At 36.0% G+C, this 21,100-nt stretch overlaps 2 protein-coding genes and 1 non-coding gene across 3 annotated transcripts in view; 1 reads left to right on the top strand and 2 right to left on the bottom strand.

Moving 5' to 3' along the window:
• The window catches only part of zfh1 (Zn finger homeodomain 1), a 28,331-nt gene extending 18,664 nt beyond the window's left edge, over positions 1 to 9,667 (top strand). Inside the window, exons 4-9 of the mRNA XM_012284531.2 lie at positions 131 to 431; positions 1,162 to 1,517; positions 2,132 to 2,485; positions 2,632 to 2,967; positions 3,047 to 3,224; positions 3,707 to 9,667. Coding sequence (XP_012139921.1) covers positions 131 to 431; positions 1,162 to 1,517; positions 2,132 to 2,485; positions 2,632 to 2,967; positions 3,047 to 3,224; positions 3,707 to 3,900 — 1,719 coding nt within the window. The 3' untranslated portion in view covers positions 3,901 to 9,667. The remainder of the gene's footprint in view (positions 1 to 130; positions 432 to 1,161; positions 1,518 to 2,131; positions 2,486 to 2,631; positions 2,968 to 3,046; positions 3,225 to 3,706) is intronic.
• Positions 9,668 to 10,328: 661 nt separating this feature from the next.
• LOC100879452 (trafficking protein particle complex subunit 12) lies at positions 10,329 to 12,207 on the bottom strand. Its single transcript, XM_003702974.3, has one exon. It carries the CDS (start codon positions 12,031 to 12,033, stop codon positions 10,462 to 10,464), a length of 1,572 nt encoding a protein of 523 aa, XP_003703022.2. The 5' UTR covers positions 12,034 to 12,207; the 3' UTR covers positions 10,329 to 10,461.
• Positions 12,208 to 14,208: 2,001 nt separating this feature from the next.
• On the bottom strand, positions 14,209 to 14,290 carry TRNAS-AGA (transfer RNA serine (anticodon AGA)). The gene has a single exon. It is a non-coding gene; the product is annotated as a tRNA-Ser (tRNA).
• Between the last annotated feature and the right edge of the window lie 6,810 nt (positions 14,291 to 21,100).

Raw genomic sequence — 21,100 nt, 5'->3', positions numbered from 1 at the left:
ATAATAAAAATTAAAAATGATTATCTTTCTCTATACATCTGTTCCAAAGATAATTTGCTTTAGAACCTATAAATGTACGACATATTACCCGAATTTCCCTCTAATTTCATTATCTCTTTACTGTCTTCAGGAGCACCTTCGCATTCACAGCGGTGAAAAGCCATTCCAATGCAACAATTGCGGCAAACGTTTCTCTCATTCGGGCTCGTACTCGAGTCACACGACGTCGAAGAAGTGCCTGATAGTGAACTTAAAGAAATCCAGGCACTCGAACGTGAGCAATGTAGATCGTGGCTCGAAAAAAGTGCAACAACCCCTGCCACCGGGACGTCGCGAGGTCGATCTGCTCGCGGCGAATAATAACACTTTCCTCCCTATTCTGCCGAAGCTTTCACCCTCGGATTACCAGGAAATACAACGAGAAGGAGCGGGTGAGGGTCGATAACGCCATTTTATTTCATCGCGATGACCGCGTGTCCATTTTGTTGCGGCTCGAATCGGTTACTCGATCTCTGGGGCAAATGTTTATGAACTTTTTTTTTCTTTCATTCGCAGTACGTTCGTTTTACATAATTATGCCAATTGAATGTTCATATTCTGTCAAATATTTTACTGTAAATATTTAATGTAACTTTTTTAGAAAATAATGTATGTGCACTTTATATTGTACTCCATTTTGTATACTTTATATTGTACTCCATTTTGTATACTTTATATTGTACTCCATTTTGTATGCTTTATATTGTTCTCCATTTTGTGCACTTTATACTGCTCTTCATTATATTTCAATTGTATAAATTACATCCTAATTTTTGTACATTGTATTCTATATAGATATGTGGTATCTATACATTGTATTTTTTATACATATTTTATATACATATTTTAGAGAAGAATTATTTAAAAGCGTATAATGTAAGAGCGTAATTTTGAAAGATTAACAGTAAGGTTAATCCTAGAATTCTGTAAGAATAATGTATTCGATTAGAGAATAATATGTTTTACTTCTGTTAAAAACCGATAGTACAGTTTTTATAAAAATTAACAAAAATTTGGTCTAGTAAAATTTAGCAATAGAGAACATTAGTAAAATGAGAAGATAAAAGTGACAGTAGTTTTACGAAGTAATTTGAGCAAGTAATAAAAGAAGGTTTGTTACAGGTATTTACGATATGCCGACCCTCTTGCCTCAGATGATGGGTTTCGGTAGTTACTTCCTGCAAACGTCCTTGGGCAAGATCTTAAATCAGCTACATTCCAAAAGATTGGACGAAGTAGCCGAGCAATTCGAGTCCCACCGAGAGCTTATAAGTCCATCCACGGCGGATTCCGAGGGCACAGAGGGCACGGAGGGCAAAGAATCCCCGGCGCCGACCGATCCTCAGGGTCTGGACGCTGTCCGACGGATTTTGGAAACGGTTAACACCTCCGTCACCAAACAACTGCTGGAAGCGAACGTGCGGAAGCTGTCTACCTCACCTGCCATGATGAAGAGGGAGTTCGACGAGGATTATCAAGTAAGTATCTTTTATCAGGTAAAAGTTTGATCAATTCTTGTTAAAATATGGTGAATTTTATGTCCATCTGCGAACATATTTTGTGTTCACTTTACGTCAGAAATCTTGAGGAGGTAGAATGAAATTTAGAAGAACAGGCTCCGGGAATTACTGCACTGCCATAAATTATATGTTTCTGTTGACCACATGCGTTTCAAACGCCTTCGTCCTTCAACTTAGATTGACGTGTCGTAAAATCATTAGGCAACGCGTGTACCTCTAGCAGATGTAGTCTTACAAAGGTTGAAACTTTCTTTTTGTTCCTCTGAAATATTCAAGGATGTCTCATATGTTCCTACTTAAAGAAATAATCTGAAAATATAACTCAATTAGAAGAGGAACTTAGTCCACGAGGTTTAGTTTAATATTGTACATATTTTCAATTTAAATTTATGATACATACATATGTATTAACAATTTATATTGTTGTTCACTCTGTCAGATATTACAATTTAATCTATAGTGTATATGAATTATATTTTGGAAAAAGGTACTGTTTGCAGGATCGTTAAATTAAGGGAATAAAAACAAATGTAGAATGAAGTGATTAATCGTTAACAAATATAATTGTGCAGGATCAAGATAGCAGAATGTCCAGCGAGATGGTACAGTATCCGGACTGGTCAACGATGGATCAATATGATTCGCAGAGCGAGGGTTTAGCGGCGAAGCTTGAGGACGTAAATCAACCGACCGCGAAATCAGGCTACAAAAGAAAAGCAGAGGACAGCTCGGAAGTGGACTCGGAAGACGAGGAAGATGGAACGCAAACGCACAACGATAATGGAAGGAGAGTTAGAGCTAGGTCGTTGATAGACGACGAGCAATTGGCTGTTCTCAAGGGTTACTATGCCATTAATCCTCGGCCCAAAAAGGAGGAGATCATCATGATCGCGAACTACATCAACTTCCCTACTCGTGTCGTACAGGTAAACATTACTGATAAAGAACTAAAGAACTCAGAGGATCATTCTTCGTATAAATTTCTTATCCAGACACGGACAATATATTTAATTTTGTCTGAGTTCTCCTAAGTCGACACAAATTTAAATGTTACCGAAAGAAATAATTTCAGGTTTGGTTCCAAAATTCCCGAGCGAGAGACAGACGAGAATCGAAGATACCACCTCTGGTACCGTTGGCTTACTCCACCAGTCAGATCACGATCGAACAACCACTCGATTTGTCGAAGAAAGAGGTACTCACGCAGTCAACGTTTAAAGAGAACGACATTGCCTCGGTCAAACACGCGTCGTCACCACCCGCCGAACTGAAGAACGATCATCCAGTAACGAATAACTCCTACACGGATGATCTGGAGGATTCACCGCTCGTCATAGACGAAGAGACCACCGATTCCGTGGAAACTAAACCTTCGGTCCCTGCTAGCACGGGGGAGAACGGTGCAAAGGTAGCTAACCCTTTCCACATCCAGTTTTACAAAGAATACGTTTATGATGTGGTGTCTATAACATAGTCATTTGTTATAGTATGCTGTCATTTTACAAAATCAACCTTATGCGAACATAAAGAGTGAAAGTGAAAACGTCAGTCAACCAGAGGCCCCGCCAGCGGCGGAAATCGAGCAGGGTGTTTACTTCTGTGATCGATGTGACAAAACATTTTCCAAGCACAGTTCCCTAGCAAGACACAAATACGAACATTCCGGTAAATATCTGGATCAATCACTATGGTCATCTCTGCTTGCTCTTGTATTCCAAATTGCGGATACAATTTTTGTATTTAATTTTTCACGTAGAGTCAGCTCTTTTTCGGTTGCACCACGATTGCTCCACTTTCACATCGTTTTCCAAGAGAACTGTCGAGTTCTGACCTGTGAGATATTTTAGCCTTTTGACGATTCGATAATAAATCTAACCTTGAGTTCAAGGTTGAGGTCAAGGATTCTAGATACTAAAAACTAGAAAAAGTTATTGAAGTGACCTGACAGTTCGCATGTTTTAACTATAGATATTTTTAAAATTGTTGAATTTGAAAATTTGTACCGACTCTGGAAATAAGTTGGGTCATTGTTGGGTACATTTGCTCCGTAACTTTTACTGTTTCCTCTTAGTTCTACATTGCACCCTCCATCTCTCATTATTTCATCACAAAGAATATTTATAAAAAAATTCTGTAAATTTCTGCAGGGCAAAGGCCGTACAAATGCGTGGAGTGCCCCAGGGCGTTCAAGCACAAGCACCATCTGACCGAACACAAGCGACTGCACAGCGGGGAAAAGCCCTTCCAATGCTCCAAGTGCCTCAAGCGCTTCTCTCACTCGGGCTCGTACAGCCAACACATGAATCATCGTTACTCTTACTGCAAACCGTATAGAGAATAGGTGGTATTCTGCTAGTTCAAACGGAATCTCCTTCGCTGGTTTAGTTAAGTACGTACGGTCCTTTTTTCCTTCCGCGCGGGACTCGGCACTTAAGTTCGAGGAAAAAAGAAGAAAACGATAATATATACACGTATCTATACCTCGCGATGACGCGCGAGAACGCGCTGGAAGAACGAAGATCTAGCGACGAATCTCGCGCGATGAACACCTTGCGGAATCTGTTTCGACTGCGCTGCGTGAAACGTAAGCGGTTAGAATCTTACGAAAGAAAGAAAACGCACAGGAAAGATAAAAGAAAGGATTGAACTAGGAGCGTCGTCCAAGTGTCACGAGCGTGTTTCTTCTGAAGTTCTTGCATTGATAGAAGGATAAAAAGGAACATAAGAAGGAAAGCAGAAAAGTATAAAAGAATCCGCGTCGATTTTTCGGTCGACGCAGTTGTGAATATAAAACGAAAGAAATAAAAAAAATAGAAACCAAACAATACGCAACGGTACCAAAAATGCATAATGCAATAATCTATTATATATTATATATAATATACATAATATTTTAGTATTTTTATTAACAAGATTATTATATATACCATGACAATAATAAGGAAACTAATTAACGTACAAATTTGTTAGCCACGTTTGCACGGGGAACGCGATACTCGGTCGCGGACGCGCAAACAAAATGGCGAAGGGATGCAACGCGAATACACGTAACGAAGAGTTCCATAGAACTTGAAGAAGTTGCGCGTGAAACATCCGATGTAAGATATTCTATACACGATGAGATAGTCGTGTGTCAAAAGGACAGGAACAATTTTCTCTATATTTTTGATCGAATTTGTCCTCAACAATAGCCAGTTTATTGGAAAGAAGAAGAAAATGGGAATGACGTATTGTTTCCTCTTTTAATCCGAAATTCTCAGCTAGTTGTATGTTAAGTGTCTCGGTTTAGTCAACAGTTTTGGAGCGTTAACATTGATATTAATCAAAAAAGCATCGAACAAGATGTATGTACACTCGGGTACATTCGCATTTCGCGATTTCTGATTTAACTGTTGGGAATGGAAATTAGAATCTATAGCTCTCCAGACCCCCTCGAGTCGTTTTTGAAACTCGGGACGAGGTCGGGCCTTATTTGTCGGTAATCGATGCCATAACGACTATCTTTCGATCGTTTTGTACTTACTTTCAATTCCCAGTCATCGTATCGTTCACACCGTGTAACATATTCATCAATTCCAGGGATTTCAGTTGAAATTTCGTAACTATAATTTGAAATAGTGACTAAAGCTTTACAATACACTGCAATCGTATGGCCCCGTAACGTCGTTTGTAAAGACCAGTGACGTAACTAGGTAAAGATTGGAGATTGAAGATTAAAGTCTGAGTTTGTAAATTTACAAATTTGTGCATTGTCAAATCTTCTCATTTCTAGTTACCCAAATTTCTAAATCTGTAAAGTTCTAAGGTTTTAATTTCAAATTGTCAAACGTCAAATGTAAAAACTTAGTAGAGGTAAAAGTTCTAGTTACGTCAACGGAAAAAGAAAAAAGTGCAAGTCCTAGGAAAAGAAGCAAGGTATGCCTCAGACATTCCGTTCCGTGCCCCTCTTAATTTCTTCATACGAATCATTCTCATCATGGTGAAGCATCAACCATGGCCTCTCGTACTTTCTGTCGAGCTCACTCATAGACAGCTATGAGAACGAGCTGATCTTCGATGCACGAAAGAAACAATGGCATCGAGAACCTCGCAATAAGAAAGAAAAAAAAAATCCCTTCACCAAGAATGCGGGCCCCGATCGTAAACTCATAAGTATATTAAATGCTTCCAATACTGTACTATTAAAGATGAAAAATTATTATTACAACATTTTTATGATTTTATTCATTCGGACGCGTAGGTAAGCGATATATATATATTATATATTATATATATATATATATATATAATCTACAGATCGATAATACTCGAGAATGTATTTTATAACGATTTATGCCTCTTTTTATTTACACGTACCACGAGTGACAAGTGATATATATTATTATTATAAATATATATATTGTTATTGATAAAAAGAAAAATGAAGAAAACAATTGAAGAAAGGAAACGACGACTTAATACGGGGATACACGAGCAAGGTGTATATTTAAATAAATAAAAGAAGTCGTGTCAAATAGTAGTATCGTGTTCGGCCAAGCGGTACGCCACCGTGTTGCATTTCCTCCGCGTCTAGAAGCTCCGGTTATCCGCGACAGGCATCGTGTCCGTACTACGAAAAATGAAAAAAAGGAATCCAAGATATGATGCTTATAATACTCATTTATTATATAGTGTTAATAGTTAAGAAATATATTTTTATATTATTATAATATTACGACACGATATATTATATATACACGACGATAATATACTAATTCGATCGCCCCGGTTCAACGTGGGACCGGCGGCGAGTCTGTTCCTCGGCTGGTACAGATTAACGCGAGAATATTCTATTTTTATTTTCTAGTTTCGAAACTCGATCGTAACGATTCAACGTTCCTCTGTAATCGCTTTGCTATTCGTCTACGTTATTTCTTCTCGTTACGTTTATATTCTCTTCTTTCTTTAACGTTCTTTCATGGGGGAGAGTTCAGAACCGTCACTACACAGCGCCCGACACAAAAATACGTTACCATAATAATCTACATAAACTCATACAATTTCCACGTACAAATTCGCAGATTTTTAGATTTTTAAACTCTCAATTTTGAAATTTGCGAATTCAATTTTTACGTTTGAGAATTTGTATTTGAGAATATTTTTCTGGTTTAAATTTGCGAGTTTGAAAATTAGAAAGTTTGTGAATGTATCGAATTGAATTTTTTAAATTTGAAGTTGAAGTTTGTAAAGGACTCTCCCCTAATATTTTTCTTTCTCTTTTTCACCCGGCATTCCTCGAGTATTTTTTTACACGGTTTTTATGAGCATTTGTTCGATTGTTTATTTTTTTGTTGTGATCTCTAACAGCCTCGATTCTGTACTTTCGAATACTTTCACGACCAACGGGTTTAATGACATCAGGAAGGAAAAGCAGGAAACTTACGAAGACAATATTACATACGTATAAGTGACTAAATGAAGAATAAAAAAATTATATATATAAATGAATATAAATATATATAAATATATGAATATAAATATAGATGACTAAAGATAGAGATATTTGCTCTGATTCGAAGAGTATTCGCAACCTGCTCGCCTCGATGTAATGTATATACGTATTATTAAAAATAACAAAACACGACTACAAGTGTAATTTTGCCAGCTTCCGCGCATCGGCATCGGTTATGTCTCCGTTACTTCCTATTATAACTAACAAGAAAAAAATAAATAAGCGAAATGGATACTCGTAAAAAAAAAGAGAAAAAGAACACGAAACAAACGTAACACGAGAAAGTGAGGAGAGAAATACGAGGAAAAAAAAAGTAAAAAAAAGTTGTTAATAATTGTTAATGCAACGATTTAAAGATGAGCACCGTACGATGCCTTCCGTGAACGACCGAGCTTGCCTAGTTTACCGAGATTAACATAGAAATTCATTGATTCGATCTCGAGGTGAATTCTCTCGTCGAAAGTAATGTTACTCCCGTGATGTTTCTCCTTGCATTATATTTTCTCCAGATCGAAATTCTACAAAATTCAACCACGATAAAAATGTATTTTATTTTATTCGAGGCGAGAAGCACACGAGAGTAATCGAACATAGTTCGCTTTAAAAAGCTGTACTCGACGAACACACTGGTGTGGTTATGCTATTTGAGCTTTCCATGACAACCGTTTTACGTGAAACACCAGAATCCGTGGTTGTGTGTGCGTGTCAAGCGTATGTATGTGTGCACAGAGAAAAAAATACTCGGAAGTAAAAAAACGACGAAGAAAAAAAATTTACGGCAGGACAATAATACTGTTTCGTTTAGAGGTTTTTAGAGAGCGTAAGCATTACACAATAGTATATATAATAATTCTATATATACATTGTAAGTGTGGAAAACAGAATAAATTTGCTAAATTAACGGTCTGCACAGGTGCGCACACATGCACGAACCGGTGTGTATGTGCGTACACGGCAGACAGCATATGTATGTACATAGGTAATACATTCGTAAGGTTACATTTTAGTCGCCAGGAATAGCGATGCGGATGTTATTGTAACAGCGAAGCGTAATATACGGTAGATGAGAGAGAGGGAGAGGAAAAATTGTAAACCGGAAGGTAAAGCTACGTAGTGGACGCAGTGCCTTCTCCGAATACAATTTTATATTTTACCTTTGTAATTAAGCTTTGCTAGGACGTTCTGCGCTAAGAGATCTTGGAAGTTTGGACATTAGACAAAGTTCATTAGTATTGCAAATGGGGCGCTTTTGAAGGCCCTAGAAATTTTCAAATTTTCATATTCAGGAATTCTCAAGAACTTACCAAATTGAAATTTTGTGAATCTTCAAAATGATACAATTTCCAAATTGTCAGATGACTAAATTCCCATGCTACTAAATTTCTAAATTTCCCCATTTCTAAATTCTTTAAATTAAAAAATTTGAAAGTTGTACATCTAAATTTCTCAGTGTGGAAACTTGTGAATTTAAAAATTTAAACAGTATTATATAAACTCTGTAAATTATATAAACAGTGAACCCCAAAATTTAAAGCAAGTCTGAACGTCCAACGCATAGTACATGTTTTTGTAAACACACATTTTAAATTACGATTTAAAAAATTGTCATGTTTCTGCAGAACCACTTAACATTTACAACTCTGATTAAACATTTAATTTATTACGAAAACGATAAGAAATAATTGTAACGATAAGAAATGTATTAAAATGAATTCGAAAATGATTCGGGGAAGGAAGGAGTTCTAGATCGGTAATAAATGTTATAAAAAGTATATTTAACGAGAACGATCTCCTTTCGTAAGTTCGATCGTTGTTAATGGGCATTCAATATATAGAGAAAGAAAGAGTAAGGAAAAGTAAAACTATAAAGAAAGGTTTATGCGAATAAGAATGAACACTGCGGACACTACGTGGCTCGGATCAGTGAATTCGGCTCGTACGGGAATAAAAGCCGAAGCTGTTGAACACTGCGGAAAGAAGCAGCAGAAAAGAGATGAAATTAAAATAATGTATTGTGACGAAGTTCCATCCATAAATAAAATAAATGAAAATATTATACAGTTAGGCCGACTTTTCCGCCAGTTCGTGCCTTTTTTCTGCAGGGAGAGAGAGTGCAGTTTTGGAAACGATCTGAATGTATGCTGTAATGTTACCGCCTGCTGCTAACGGAAAAGGGAGAGCAAGAAAGAATATTTGGTTAGCTGATTTTGATGTATATACGGTACCGAAAATAATAATTGAAAATAAACAGGCGGGCAGAGGGAAAGGATGATAATTACGCGAAGAAATCTGAAAGATTATGTTTGAGATAACAAAGCGTGTGTCCTGTAATGCGATTATGATCCTCGAACATTACGAGCACACCGATTGTTTCGGTTAGTGTAACGGGTTAAGAAAAAGCGATGAAACGAAGGGAAAGAAAAGAGGTGCGAGATTATAATAAAGCGTGAGCAGTTCATCCGAGTGACTGAATGTGGAGAGAATGAGGAGGAATGTGTGCATGACTGAGGTTGAATGTGAGAGAGAAAGTGGGAGAGAGTGAGAGAATTCTAGCAATTGTTGAACGTTCATTAAATTGTCCTCGTTTCACGATGTAATAAAGGCTATTTTACTTTGATATCAGTCTTGAATTACTTTGCACCTGTCACTTAAAAAGACAAGGTGTATTAAACCATTCATGCTACTGTTTGTTAAACATTCTTTTAAAATTGACTGAAACTATGTCTGATTAAGGTAATTAATTAAAAGCAATATTTTATCACGAAGAAATTATTTTAAGAAGTTGAAAATATTTCCAAAGTTTCTTCCTACATATTTTTTATAAGTTCGCGCTCTTTTAGTAAATGACCACTGTTGCTATCTGGCGATCAAACACGGAGCTATTGAAATAGAAAATTAAGCTTAGGAAAATTATTTTCGAACCCATAGAATATATTGTACACAGCATAAAATTAATATTAACAAATACAGAGCATGTTAATCAATAAAATCAATGTTAATTAATTAAAAAAAAAATTTTACTAGTGGCGCCATCTCTCCGGCGAACAGGGTGAACTACACACTTTTGAAACTCTACTTTCATTAGTTCCCACTCGCCGCCGTTAGATGTCGCCACATGCCCCATTTTAAAAAAATCCTTTAATATCGATTTTTTAATATCCTCCATTTTTATTATGTACTTATTAATATTTATTTTATACTATTTACAACATATTCAAAATGAAAAATATTCTTAACAATTTAACTGTGGAGGTGGAATTCAAATAAAAAATTGCCTGTTTAAAAATATGAAGCAAATCAATTTTTTATTCAATAAAATTTATACACCAATGCAATATCTTCATAATTGAATAACAGATTTAAAATTTCATCTTCAAGCAATTACATACTGTACACAGACAAACTAAAAGTTTAGTTTAAGGGGAGTTTCAAACACTGTATATCTACAGCATCCCCTTTGTACCTATTTAACTGGCTCAATAAATGTAGTTTTGGTTGCTTACAGTGAGTAGTATGCAATTCGTATGAAGTACATATGTTCAACAATATAGGTTCTTGTAAGCTTTTAACAGGATTTCTTGTAATCATACTCTCATATAAACGTACCGCAGCTTTTAGCTGGCCAGTGTATAATAGACAGACAGCTATGTTGTTAATCAAAGCGATATTAGATGGATCCAGTGCCTCTGCAGCTTGAAAATAGTTGTATGCCTCTGGGAAAGAATTTTGAGCTACTGCCATTAATCCTCTGTCCATTAGCTCTCTAACAGTTAGGTCACTGTCTTGCTTTTGTGGATTGATTAGTAATTTCTCTGCTGCCGATATATCTCCCAGAAACAGATGTAGTCTACCTATACTAGCTTTCAAAGCATCCATTTGTTCAGGTGTCCAGTTTGTAGAGTTGCATAATTTCTCTAAGACTTCTATAGCTAGTATATAATTTTTCATACTAACTGCACAGTTAGTAATAGATATAAGAACTCTGGATCTCCTGCCTTTCCATAGCCGTATCGCATCCTCTTGTTCTGAGGCATTGATTTTAACACGTGATCCATCTCCATTGAATCCAGCATTAAAATTATTTATAATCTGATTCACAGTAGCTAAAATCTTAAACAGATTATCTAATGCTTGCTTTGGTTTTCCACAGTATTGTGGAATTTCTGCTAAAAGCAATCTAAAAGAAAAGGAAGCCATAGAACCTGGTCTAGTACCATAGAGTTCAGGATAAAACGTGAAGTACATATCAGGCTTATCCAAGTTGCCAAACGGTTTGGATTCATTTTCTAAAATATCAATTTGCTTTAGTTTAGTTAACAAAGCTAGTCTTGTGTACCACAGTTGCAAAGAATGAGGAGTGTGTTTGCTAGGTTGATTTATTTTACCATATCCTTGAGCATACACAGCTAATAACCTTCCTGTTAAATTAATTGCTGCCTTATAACAACCGGCTTGAATTAATTGTCGTAAGCCTCGTTCATCTTGTGTTACATCAGAAGCGGTAAGTACATTTCTGGCTACATTTTCATCTTCACCTAGGAACCGCATGGCAGCATTCTTTATTAAGTTAGGCATATCACCTTGAATAGCGAGTCCTGGCATTGTTAGGTTATCTCTATCGACGAAACTCGTTCCAGCAGTAGACGTAGCGATATTTCGCAGCACTTTTCTCGTTTGTTCCGAAGGTATCCAAGTATCTCTGTGCATGTCGTTTGCTCCACTGTGATCAGGTCGATCGTTACCAAGTAACGAACTGCCTTTTAAGAATTCACTCGAATCATCCGCTAACAATTCAAATTCTGCCATTCTGCTTCCAGAATCTCCTTGTACGTCAAAGAAATCTTTTTTAGGTGAAACAATCTCGTCGAATATTGTACGAGATGCATTTTCAAAATAACGACTAATATCGGCCTCCTTCTCTTTCATAACCTTTTCAGTGCTATCAGATTTCTGTTGATTCGAGGTATCACTTCTCTCTGCCATTCTACATTTAACTACCTTATACTTAACTAAAAATTATATGTTTATTTACGAAATTTAATAAGTGTCACATGTTAAATTAAAGAGGAACAAACATCAGCTGTCAAAATCAGATGGAAACATTCTGCCATAAAATATGTACGTATAATGTGTTGTTCATTTTACGAGAAAAGAACAAACATTTGTTTGTTTTATTAGCTCTTTTAAGGAGCACTAGGTGGCAGTGGTGATAGCATTTTAAAAGCGCGCGTAGATATGCATTAGAAACATGTAAAATTACGATTTGCACAATATTCAAAGTTTATTATATTAATTAATTTATAATGATAGAAGAGTAGTTTATAAATAAATACATAATAAATGGTTAAGTTAATCGTGCAATACAACGGTAAATAAATTGTGTTATATGATGGAAGAATCGGTTCAGCTGTAAAATAAAAATTAAACTAGTTTACATAAGTAAAAAACAATAATTAAAAATAAATAAAATAGATATAACTAGTTATTTCGATATACAATAATGTAGGAGTATAAATACTACAAGGTCGTACATGAGCTGCCTATATCAATTCTACTGCGCATGCAAGGTGCAATATTTCGGCACTTTGGCGACGTAGTATGGTTCCTGAAGCATTTAGAAACAAATTTCTATTAGGGTTTTATGCGTTTTGATGCCTAACAAAGCCTGGAAATCAATTTTTGTCGAAATTGGTAAAAAAAAAAAAAAAAACGGTATAGGTGGCGCCACCTAGCGGCGAGCGGCGGAACTACAAAAAACTAAAATTTCGATTTTCTCCGAAATTGGGCAATTTTACGTATTTCTGAGGGCCAGAAACTGTTCTGTAACCTCTCTGGAATCGATATAAGGCCACAAGAACCTCCTGAGAGCGCTAGAAAAGAAAATAAAAAAATATGCCAAAACATGGACTAAAAAATTGGCGTCCATCTAGCGGTAAAAGTTGGAACTACAAAAATATAAAAATGTGATTTTCTCGAAAAATAGCGAACTTAGAGTACTTCTGAGGCTCAGAAAGTGTTATGTGATTGCATTAGAAGCAAAATAAAGAAATAAAAGTTTCCTGAAAGCTTTAATATAGAAAATAAAAAAAATGACATTTTATGGTGAAAATTTGTGGCGCCATCTAGCGGCGAAACCGCGAACTAAACTGAAAAAACGTATGACCGAACACGCAGTAAAGGGGTCATATAAAAACTGATTTTCTAGGCTTAATAGGCAAAAAAATGAATAACTTATTCAACAAAAATTGCTTTAAAATGTCTAAAGAAGCATACTAGGACGTCAAAGTTGCGAAATATTACTTTTTATATTTTTCCTTAACGCGTGTACGGACATACGTTTTTTCAGTTTAGTTCGCAGTTTCGCCGCTAGATGGCGCCACAAATTTTCTCCATAAAATGATACTTCTTAAATTTTCTTTATTAAAGCTTTCAGGAAACCTTCATTGCTTTATTTTGCTTCTAATGCCATCACATAACACTTCCTGAGCCTCAAAAGTATTCTAAGTTCGCTAATTTTCGAGAAAATCACATTTTTTTATTTTTGTAGTTCCAACTTTCACCGCTAGATGGACGCCAATTTTTTAGTCCATGTTTTGATCTATTTTTTTCTTTTCTTTTCTAGCGCTTTCAGGAGGTTCTTGTGGCATTATATAAATTCTAGAGAGGTTACAGAACAATTTCTGACCCTCAGAAATACGTAAAATTGCCTAATTTCGGAGAAAATCGAAATTTTAGTTTTTCGTAGTTCCGCCGCTCGCCGCTCCGTTTTTTACCGAATTCGACAAAAATTGATTTCCTGCCTTTATTAGGCATCAAAACGCATCAAACCCTAATAGAAATTTGTTTCTAAATGCCTCAGGAATCGTACTACGTCGCCAAAGTGCCAAAATATTCATTTTGTTATTTGCCTTTTATGCGTGTTCGAACCCTCATTTTTTAGGTTCAATTCACCCGTTTCGCCGCTAAATGGCCATATCTCTAATTCCCCATAACTCAAATTCCTCCAACCTCTTCAAATTCCCCCAAATTTCTACATTTCTCAAATTCCAAAAATTTTCAATGTAAAAATAAATATACAACAATTACCAATTGTCAGTGTATTAAAAAGATTGAAAAAATATAATTTTCAAGAGAAAAAAAAATAAAGCCACACTTTCTCGCAGTCGGTAGGACTCGAACCTACGCTCCCAGAGGGAATCTGATTTCTAGTCAGACGCCTTAACCACTCGGCCACGACTGCTACGGGCTTATCAGTTGCTTTCTTGCTACTTTGTGATAAGTATCGATTATAAATGTGTATTAATGTAGTTTAATGTGTATATTTTTAACTAAATTATAGATAATTTTAATTTATGTAATTGAATAAGCACATTTATAGTGGTATACAAGCTTGAAGTTCATATATTTATTGAGCGAACGAGCCAAAGGCGAGCGGAGAATTTGGGATTTGGAGAATTTGGGATTTGGGGAATTTGGGATTTGGGGAATTTGGGATTTGGGGAATTTGGGATTTCGGGAATTTGGGAATTGGGGAATTTGGGAATTGGGGGACGTGGAAATTGGGGGATTTGGGAATTTGGGAATTTGGAAATTGGGGAACGTGGGAATTTGGGGACGTGGGAATTGGGGGACGTGGGAATTGGGGGACGTGGGAATTGGGGGATTTGGGAATTGGGGAACGTGGGAATTGGGGGACGTGGGTATTGGGGGACGTGGGAATTTGGGGATTTGGGAATTTGGAAATTTGGGAATTGGGCAACGTGGGAATTGGGCAACGTGGGAATTGGGGGACGTGGGAATTGGGGGACGTGGGAATTGTGAGACGTGGGAATTGGGTGACGTGGGAATGGGGGGACGTGGGAATTGGGGGATTTGGGAATTTGGGATTTGGGGAATTTGGGATTTGGGGAATTTGGGATTTGGGGAATTTGGGATTTCGGGAATTTGGGAATTGGGGGACGTGGAAATTGGGGGATTTGGGAATTTGGGAATTTGGGAATTGGGGAACGTGGGAATTGGTGGACGTGGGAATTGGAGGACGTGGGAATTGGGGGACGTGGGAATTGGGGGATTTGGAAATTGGGGAACGTGGGAATTGGGGGATTTGGGAATTGGGGGATTTGGGAATTGGGGAACGTGGGAATTGGGGGACGTGGGTATTGGGGGACGTGGGAATTGGGTGACGTGGGAATGGGGGGACGTGGGAATTGGGGGATTTGGGAATTTGGGATTTGGGGAATTTGGGATTTGGGAAATTTGGGATTTGGGGAATTTGGGATTTGAGGAATTTGACTAACTTATAAATCTTGAGATATGTCATTAAAAAACTTCAAAAATGTAACACCCACTTCAATCGTCTGATAGATCCACAATTTCGAACGAGTCTAGTTCCCGCGCAAATCTAGTTGATCCGAGTTCGTTCTGCTTCCGACGCTGTTATCATCGCGAACCTTATCAACGACAAAGTACGCATCGCATGACCTCTGACGCAAGCATAATGTACAATCTTCTCCGTAGAACACCGTTTAACCAATGGAGTCTTGCGAAACGATTTACAATTTGCATAACTTCTAAAGCAGGAAGCTATGAGACGACAAAGTAACATTTTCGCGCGATGAAGCTACTCTGTTCGACCAAGAAAGTGTCGCGAAATTAACGAGGGATCAAATTGCAATGTGTCATCGTTCCTCGACAAGACTCGCAGATAGTAACGAATAAGGTTAACGAACTTCCCTTATCAGTCCGAGCCTCCTACGATTATTTAATTATCGTTTCACGATGATTGAAATTGTTTGTGGGATGCGATCGGTGGAATCAGTTTTTACGGAGATTATCGGTGGCCCAATTTGCACGGACAATCGCTTTGAATCCCTTGCTTCAACAAGTTCGTATCGGATGATGTCATGCTGAGAATAGTTACACGAACAATATTAGTTAATAAAATAAAAATATGAAGAATGTAATTGGTGCGTTGTTAACTTTGTTAAAGAGTGTTACACTATTTGTTAGTGGTTAAAATTTTACCAAATTATTTAAAATCGTTGTTTCATTGATTTTTGTTGAAAATTGCATTTGGAGGGTGGAATATATTTTGTATTATAAATAGAGAAGTTAATAGTTTTAGAGATTACTGATGTGTTTTCAGGGCAAAGAATTGTTAGTTAAATAACTAGATCGAAGTGTCTTCGTTTTTATTGGAGACAATCGGAGGAGGTTTGTCGTAGAGGTATCAAATGATTAGCGCAGCAACGATAACAGCTAACACGCGCGTATCACTGTCGTTCACGTGCGGCACGTGTCGCTCGTACACGCGTTTCCTTCGATGATGTTTGCCGCCAGATTTCAAAAATTTTTTTTTTTTTAGTTACGACATACTTGATGTACTTTGTATTCTGGTGTTCTATTCTGAAATTTGGATTTCTATGTTTTTAAGTTGTACAACTTTTTAATTTTGTAATGTATTTTTATGTTGGGGAACTTTTAGATTTATAGTATTTCAAATTTTTAAATTATTAAATCACTAAATTATCAAATTACTAAATTATTATTTTACCAAGTTACAATTTTGCCAAATTACCAGCTTACCAAATTACCAGTTTACCAAATTACCATTTTACCAAATTACAATTTTACCAAATTACCAGTTTACCAAATTTCCATTTTAACGAACTACCATTTTACCAAATTTCCATTTTAACAAACTACCATTTTACCAAATTTCCATTTTAACAAATTACTATTTTACCAAATTTCCATTTTAACAAATTACCATTTTACCAAATTTCCATTTTAACAAATTACCATATTACTAAATTACCATTTTACCAAATTCCCAAATTCCCAAATTCCCACATCTCCCAATTCCCACGTCCCCCAATTCCCATATCCTCAAATTCACAAATTCTGAAATTTTCACAATCCTAAATTTCTACATTCTCAAACTCTGTGATTTCCAAATTTCCAAATTTCTCAGTTCCCAACTTCCCAACTTTCCAAATCTCCCAATCTCCAAATTTCTAAATCCCCCAATCCTCAACTTTCCAAATCTCCTAATCCCCAAATTTCTAAATTCCCAATTCTTAACTTTCCAAATCTCCTAACCTCCTAATTTCTAAATTCCCAATCCTCAACTTTCCAAATCTCCTAACCTCCCAATTTCTAAATTCCCAAACTCTCAACTTTCCAAATCTCCTAACCTCCCAATTTCTAAATTCCCAAACTCTCAACATTCCAAATCTCCTAACCCCAAATTTCTAAATTCTCACCTTCCCTAACCTCCAAGTTTAAAAATTTCCAAAGTTTCAACTTCCGCCATCTCACATATCTTGCCACGATAAAATGGCGGCCACCATTCGCCAAACTATCTAACTTTCTGTCCCCACTATCGTTTCTTTCGCGTTACTAATCTCGCCAAGACATCGACTGACGACAAAAACAATATTTTTCAAGTTCAAAAAGAAACTCAATGGAAAATAATCTTCTACTAACAAGTTCGAAAAGATTTTTTACCAACAATTTTCAATGTAGGTAAGTTTCACGAATCGATTTCGCGTCAATTAACCTTTACAACGGTTTACAATTCGCGAGATCGCAGAAATTTTCCGTTGTACGAGATTATCGACTCGTGCTCCTTGTCTGCTCACTACCTTATCACCTTTAATCTGTTTTCATTTCAGTTTTTCTGTGAGAGTTTAGAGATATATGTATTTTAATCAGTTAGAACACTAAAACGGGGAAAAAAAGTGAAAATAATTTATGTAATACTCGATTTAATATATACATCGTTTTTCCTTCGGACTTGAATAGATTATCGATTGAATGTCCTTCGGAAAATGATTCATTGTAAATTACGAAGACTTCGAATGCTAATTTCTGCTTTATTTTTGAGATTTGATGTAGCTTTGCTGGATTAGTTTTGGGGATTTTGTGACTGGAGAGAGTTTGGATGAGATTGGTGTTTGAATTTAATTGGAGTTCTGGTAATTTGGTAATTTGAAAATTTAGGAATTTTGGGATATGAGAATTTGGAGACATGTGAATGTATGAATATGTGAACATATGAACATGTGAACATGTAAACATATGAATACGTGAACATATAAACATGTGAACATATGAACCTGTGAACATATGAACCTGTGAACATATGAACATGTGAGCATATGAACATATGAGTATATGAACATGTGAACATATGAACGTATGAACATGTGAACGTATGAACATGTGAATGTATGAACATATAAACATATGAACATATGAATATGTGAACATATGAACATATGAACACGTGAACATATGACCATGTGAACATAGGAACCTGTGAATATGTGAACATGTGAACATATGAACATGTGAATATGTGAATATATGAACATATGAACATATGAACATGTGAATGTGTGAATATGTAAATATTCACGTACGTCGATTTATGTGAATATGTGAATATGTAAATATTCACATATGTAAATTTATGTGAATATGTAAATATTTGACCATGTGAATATGTGTAGATACGAACTTGTGAACATGTAAACATGAAAACATGAAAACATGTGAATATATGCTTATATGTGAATATGTGAATATATGAATATATGAATATATGAATGGGTACATATGTAAATATACGAATATATGAATGTGGTAAGTCTGACCCCTCATAAATCACAAAATAAAAAAAATAAGTAGTTCGTTAATATGACCCCTAAATAAACAAAATGACTTTCCTTAAAACTAATCAAAATAATGACGAAACCGAGAAGTTTTTCCTCTTACCCATTTCCTGCAGCCGTCCGCCAAATTTGCGAAAGAGTTAAGTTATATTTGACGAGTACACAAACGATCGATGGCTGGAATTCTCTGCGTTAATTCGTCACGGTATTTTATCACGCCGACTGATAACAGGTCGAGAAACTTTCCGTAGGAAAGTGTAATTAAAAAAAATAGGTAATTACAATATATGACATTGCTCGATATAATTAAAATCAAGGTTGAGAACGCGACACTTGTCACGTATATACATTATGTGCAATATTAACCAATAAAAATAGAATACGGGTGTTTACAGAATTTTCCACAAAGAGTATATCGAAATATCTTGCCAAAACACACAATTGTTCTGGCAAGAATTATTTCTAAAAATTCACGAGCTGAATAACAGGTTTCGATTAGCGATATCTTCGCCAGACGAAAAATAATGCAATAATAATTAAATGTCAATGAACCATTTATCTGAATTCTGTGATCAAATAAAATAACGAGAAGTGATTGTATTTTGATAAAACAAATATAAATATATGTGGAAGTCTTATGGTGTCCATTTAAAACTTAAACTATTGGGAATTTGGGAATTGGGGAGTTGGGGAATTGGGGAATTGGGGAGTTGGGAAATTGGGGAATTGGGGAGTTGAGGAATTGGGGAATTGGGGAATTGGGAAATTGGGGAGTTGGGGAATTGGGGAGTTGTGGAATTGGGGAATTGGGGAGTTGTGGAATTGGGGAGTTGGAAAATTGGAGAATTGGGAAATTGGGGAGTTGTGGAATTGGGGAGTTGGGGAGTTGAGGAATTGGGGAACTGGGAAATTGGGAAATTGAGAAACTGGGAAATTGGGGAATTTGGGAATTTGGGAATTTGGGAATTTGGGAATTTGGGAATTTGGGAATTTGGGAATTTGGGAATTTGGGAATTTGAGAATTTGAGAATTTGGGAATTTGGGAATTTGGGAATTTGGGAATTTGGGAATTTGGGAATTTGGGAATTTGGGAATTTGGGAATTTGGGAATTTGGGAATTTGGGAATTTGGTAATTTGGGAAATTAGGAAATTGGGGAATTGGAGGGTCGGGGAATTTGGGAATTTGAAAATTTAGAGACTTTAGTAATTTGAAAATTTGTCAATTCAAAAATTTGAACATTTGAAAATTTGAGAATTTAATAATCGTACACTAAAATATCAGTTACCATAGTTATAAGTTGAACCGATATCCATTTATAGCGCAGTTAATGATAAAAATAATTCCTCTCAAGTCATAAGTATGAAGAAACAATAAAAATGACCACAAAATAGATACGAAGATCATGCTCATACTTCAGTGACCATTCCGAGTACCACAATCAATCGCGAATTCTTACCGTGACGTTATCACGTTACGCAAAACAACATATTGTTATCTCCAATTATTATTGTGTAATATTATCTATCAAATTTCACAATGAGCTTGTCAAAAGTGATCGAAATCCCAAAATTTCTACTATATGAAACACTTATAACTCGGTGTAGTTGTCTTCTTGTCTATTTCAGTATAAATAGAAAGATAATTGTTGTCCGATAATAAATTATCGCGGACTTAAATTACATAAAATAGTCTCATAGTTTCATTTCTGGAATAGCGATGACCTGAAATCGTTACTAAAAGACAAAGAAAATGATAAATTTAATAATGGCTGATAGACTTAAATATCACAGTTCCAAAATTACCATATTCGCAAATTTCCAAACTTTCAAATTCCCAAATTTCCAAATTCCTAAATTTCCCAATTCTCCAATTTCCCAATTTCCAAATTTCCAAATTTCCAAATTTCCAAATTCCTAAATTCCCCAATTCTCCAATTTCCCAATTTCCCAATTTCCCAATTTCCCAATTTCCTAAATTCCCAAATTCATCAATTTCCCAATTTCCCAATTCCCAAATTCCTAAATTCCCCAATTCCCCAATTTCCCAATTTCCCAATTTCCCAATTTTCCAATTTCCCAATTTCCCAGTTTCCCAATTCCCAAATTCCTAAATTCCCAAATTCCCCAAGTCCCCAATTTCCCAATTTCCCAATTCCCAATTTCCCAATTCCCAAATTCCTAAATTCCCCAATTCCCCAATTTCCCAATTTCCCAATTTTCCAATTTCTCAATTTCCCAGTTTCCCAATTCCCAAATTCCTAAATTCCCAAATTCCCAAATTCCCAAATTCCCCAAGTCCCCAATTTCCCAATTTCCCAATTCCCAAATTCCTAAATTCCTAAATTCCCCAATTTCCCAATTTCCCAGTTTC

This window comes from Megachile rotundata, chromosome 7 (genome assembly GCF_050947335.1).
Source record: "Megachile rotundata isolate GNS110a chromosome 7, iyMegRotu1, whole genome shotgun sequence".
Taxonomy (NCBI): Eukaryota; Metazoa; Arthropoda; class Insecta; order Hymenoptera; family Megachilidae; genus Megachile; species Megachile rotundata.
Note: the sequence above shows the minus strand (reverse complement) of the source record. Positions and strands in the feature narration are given on the sequence as shown.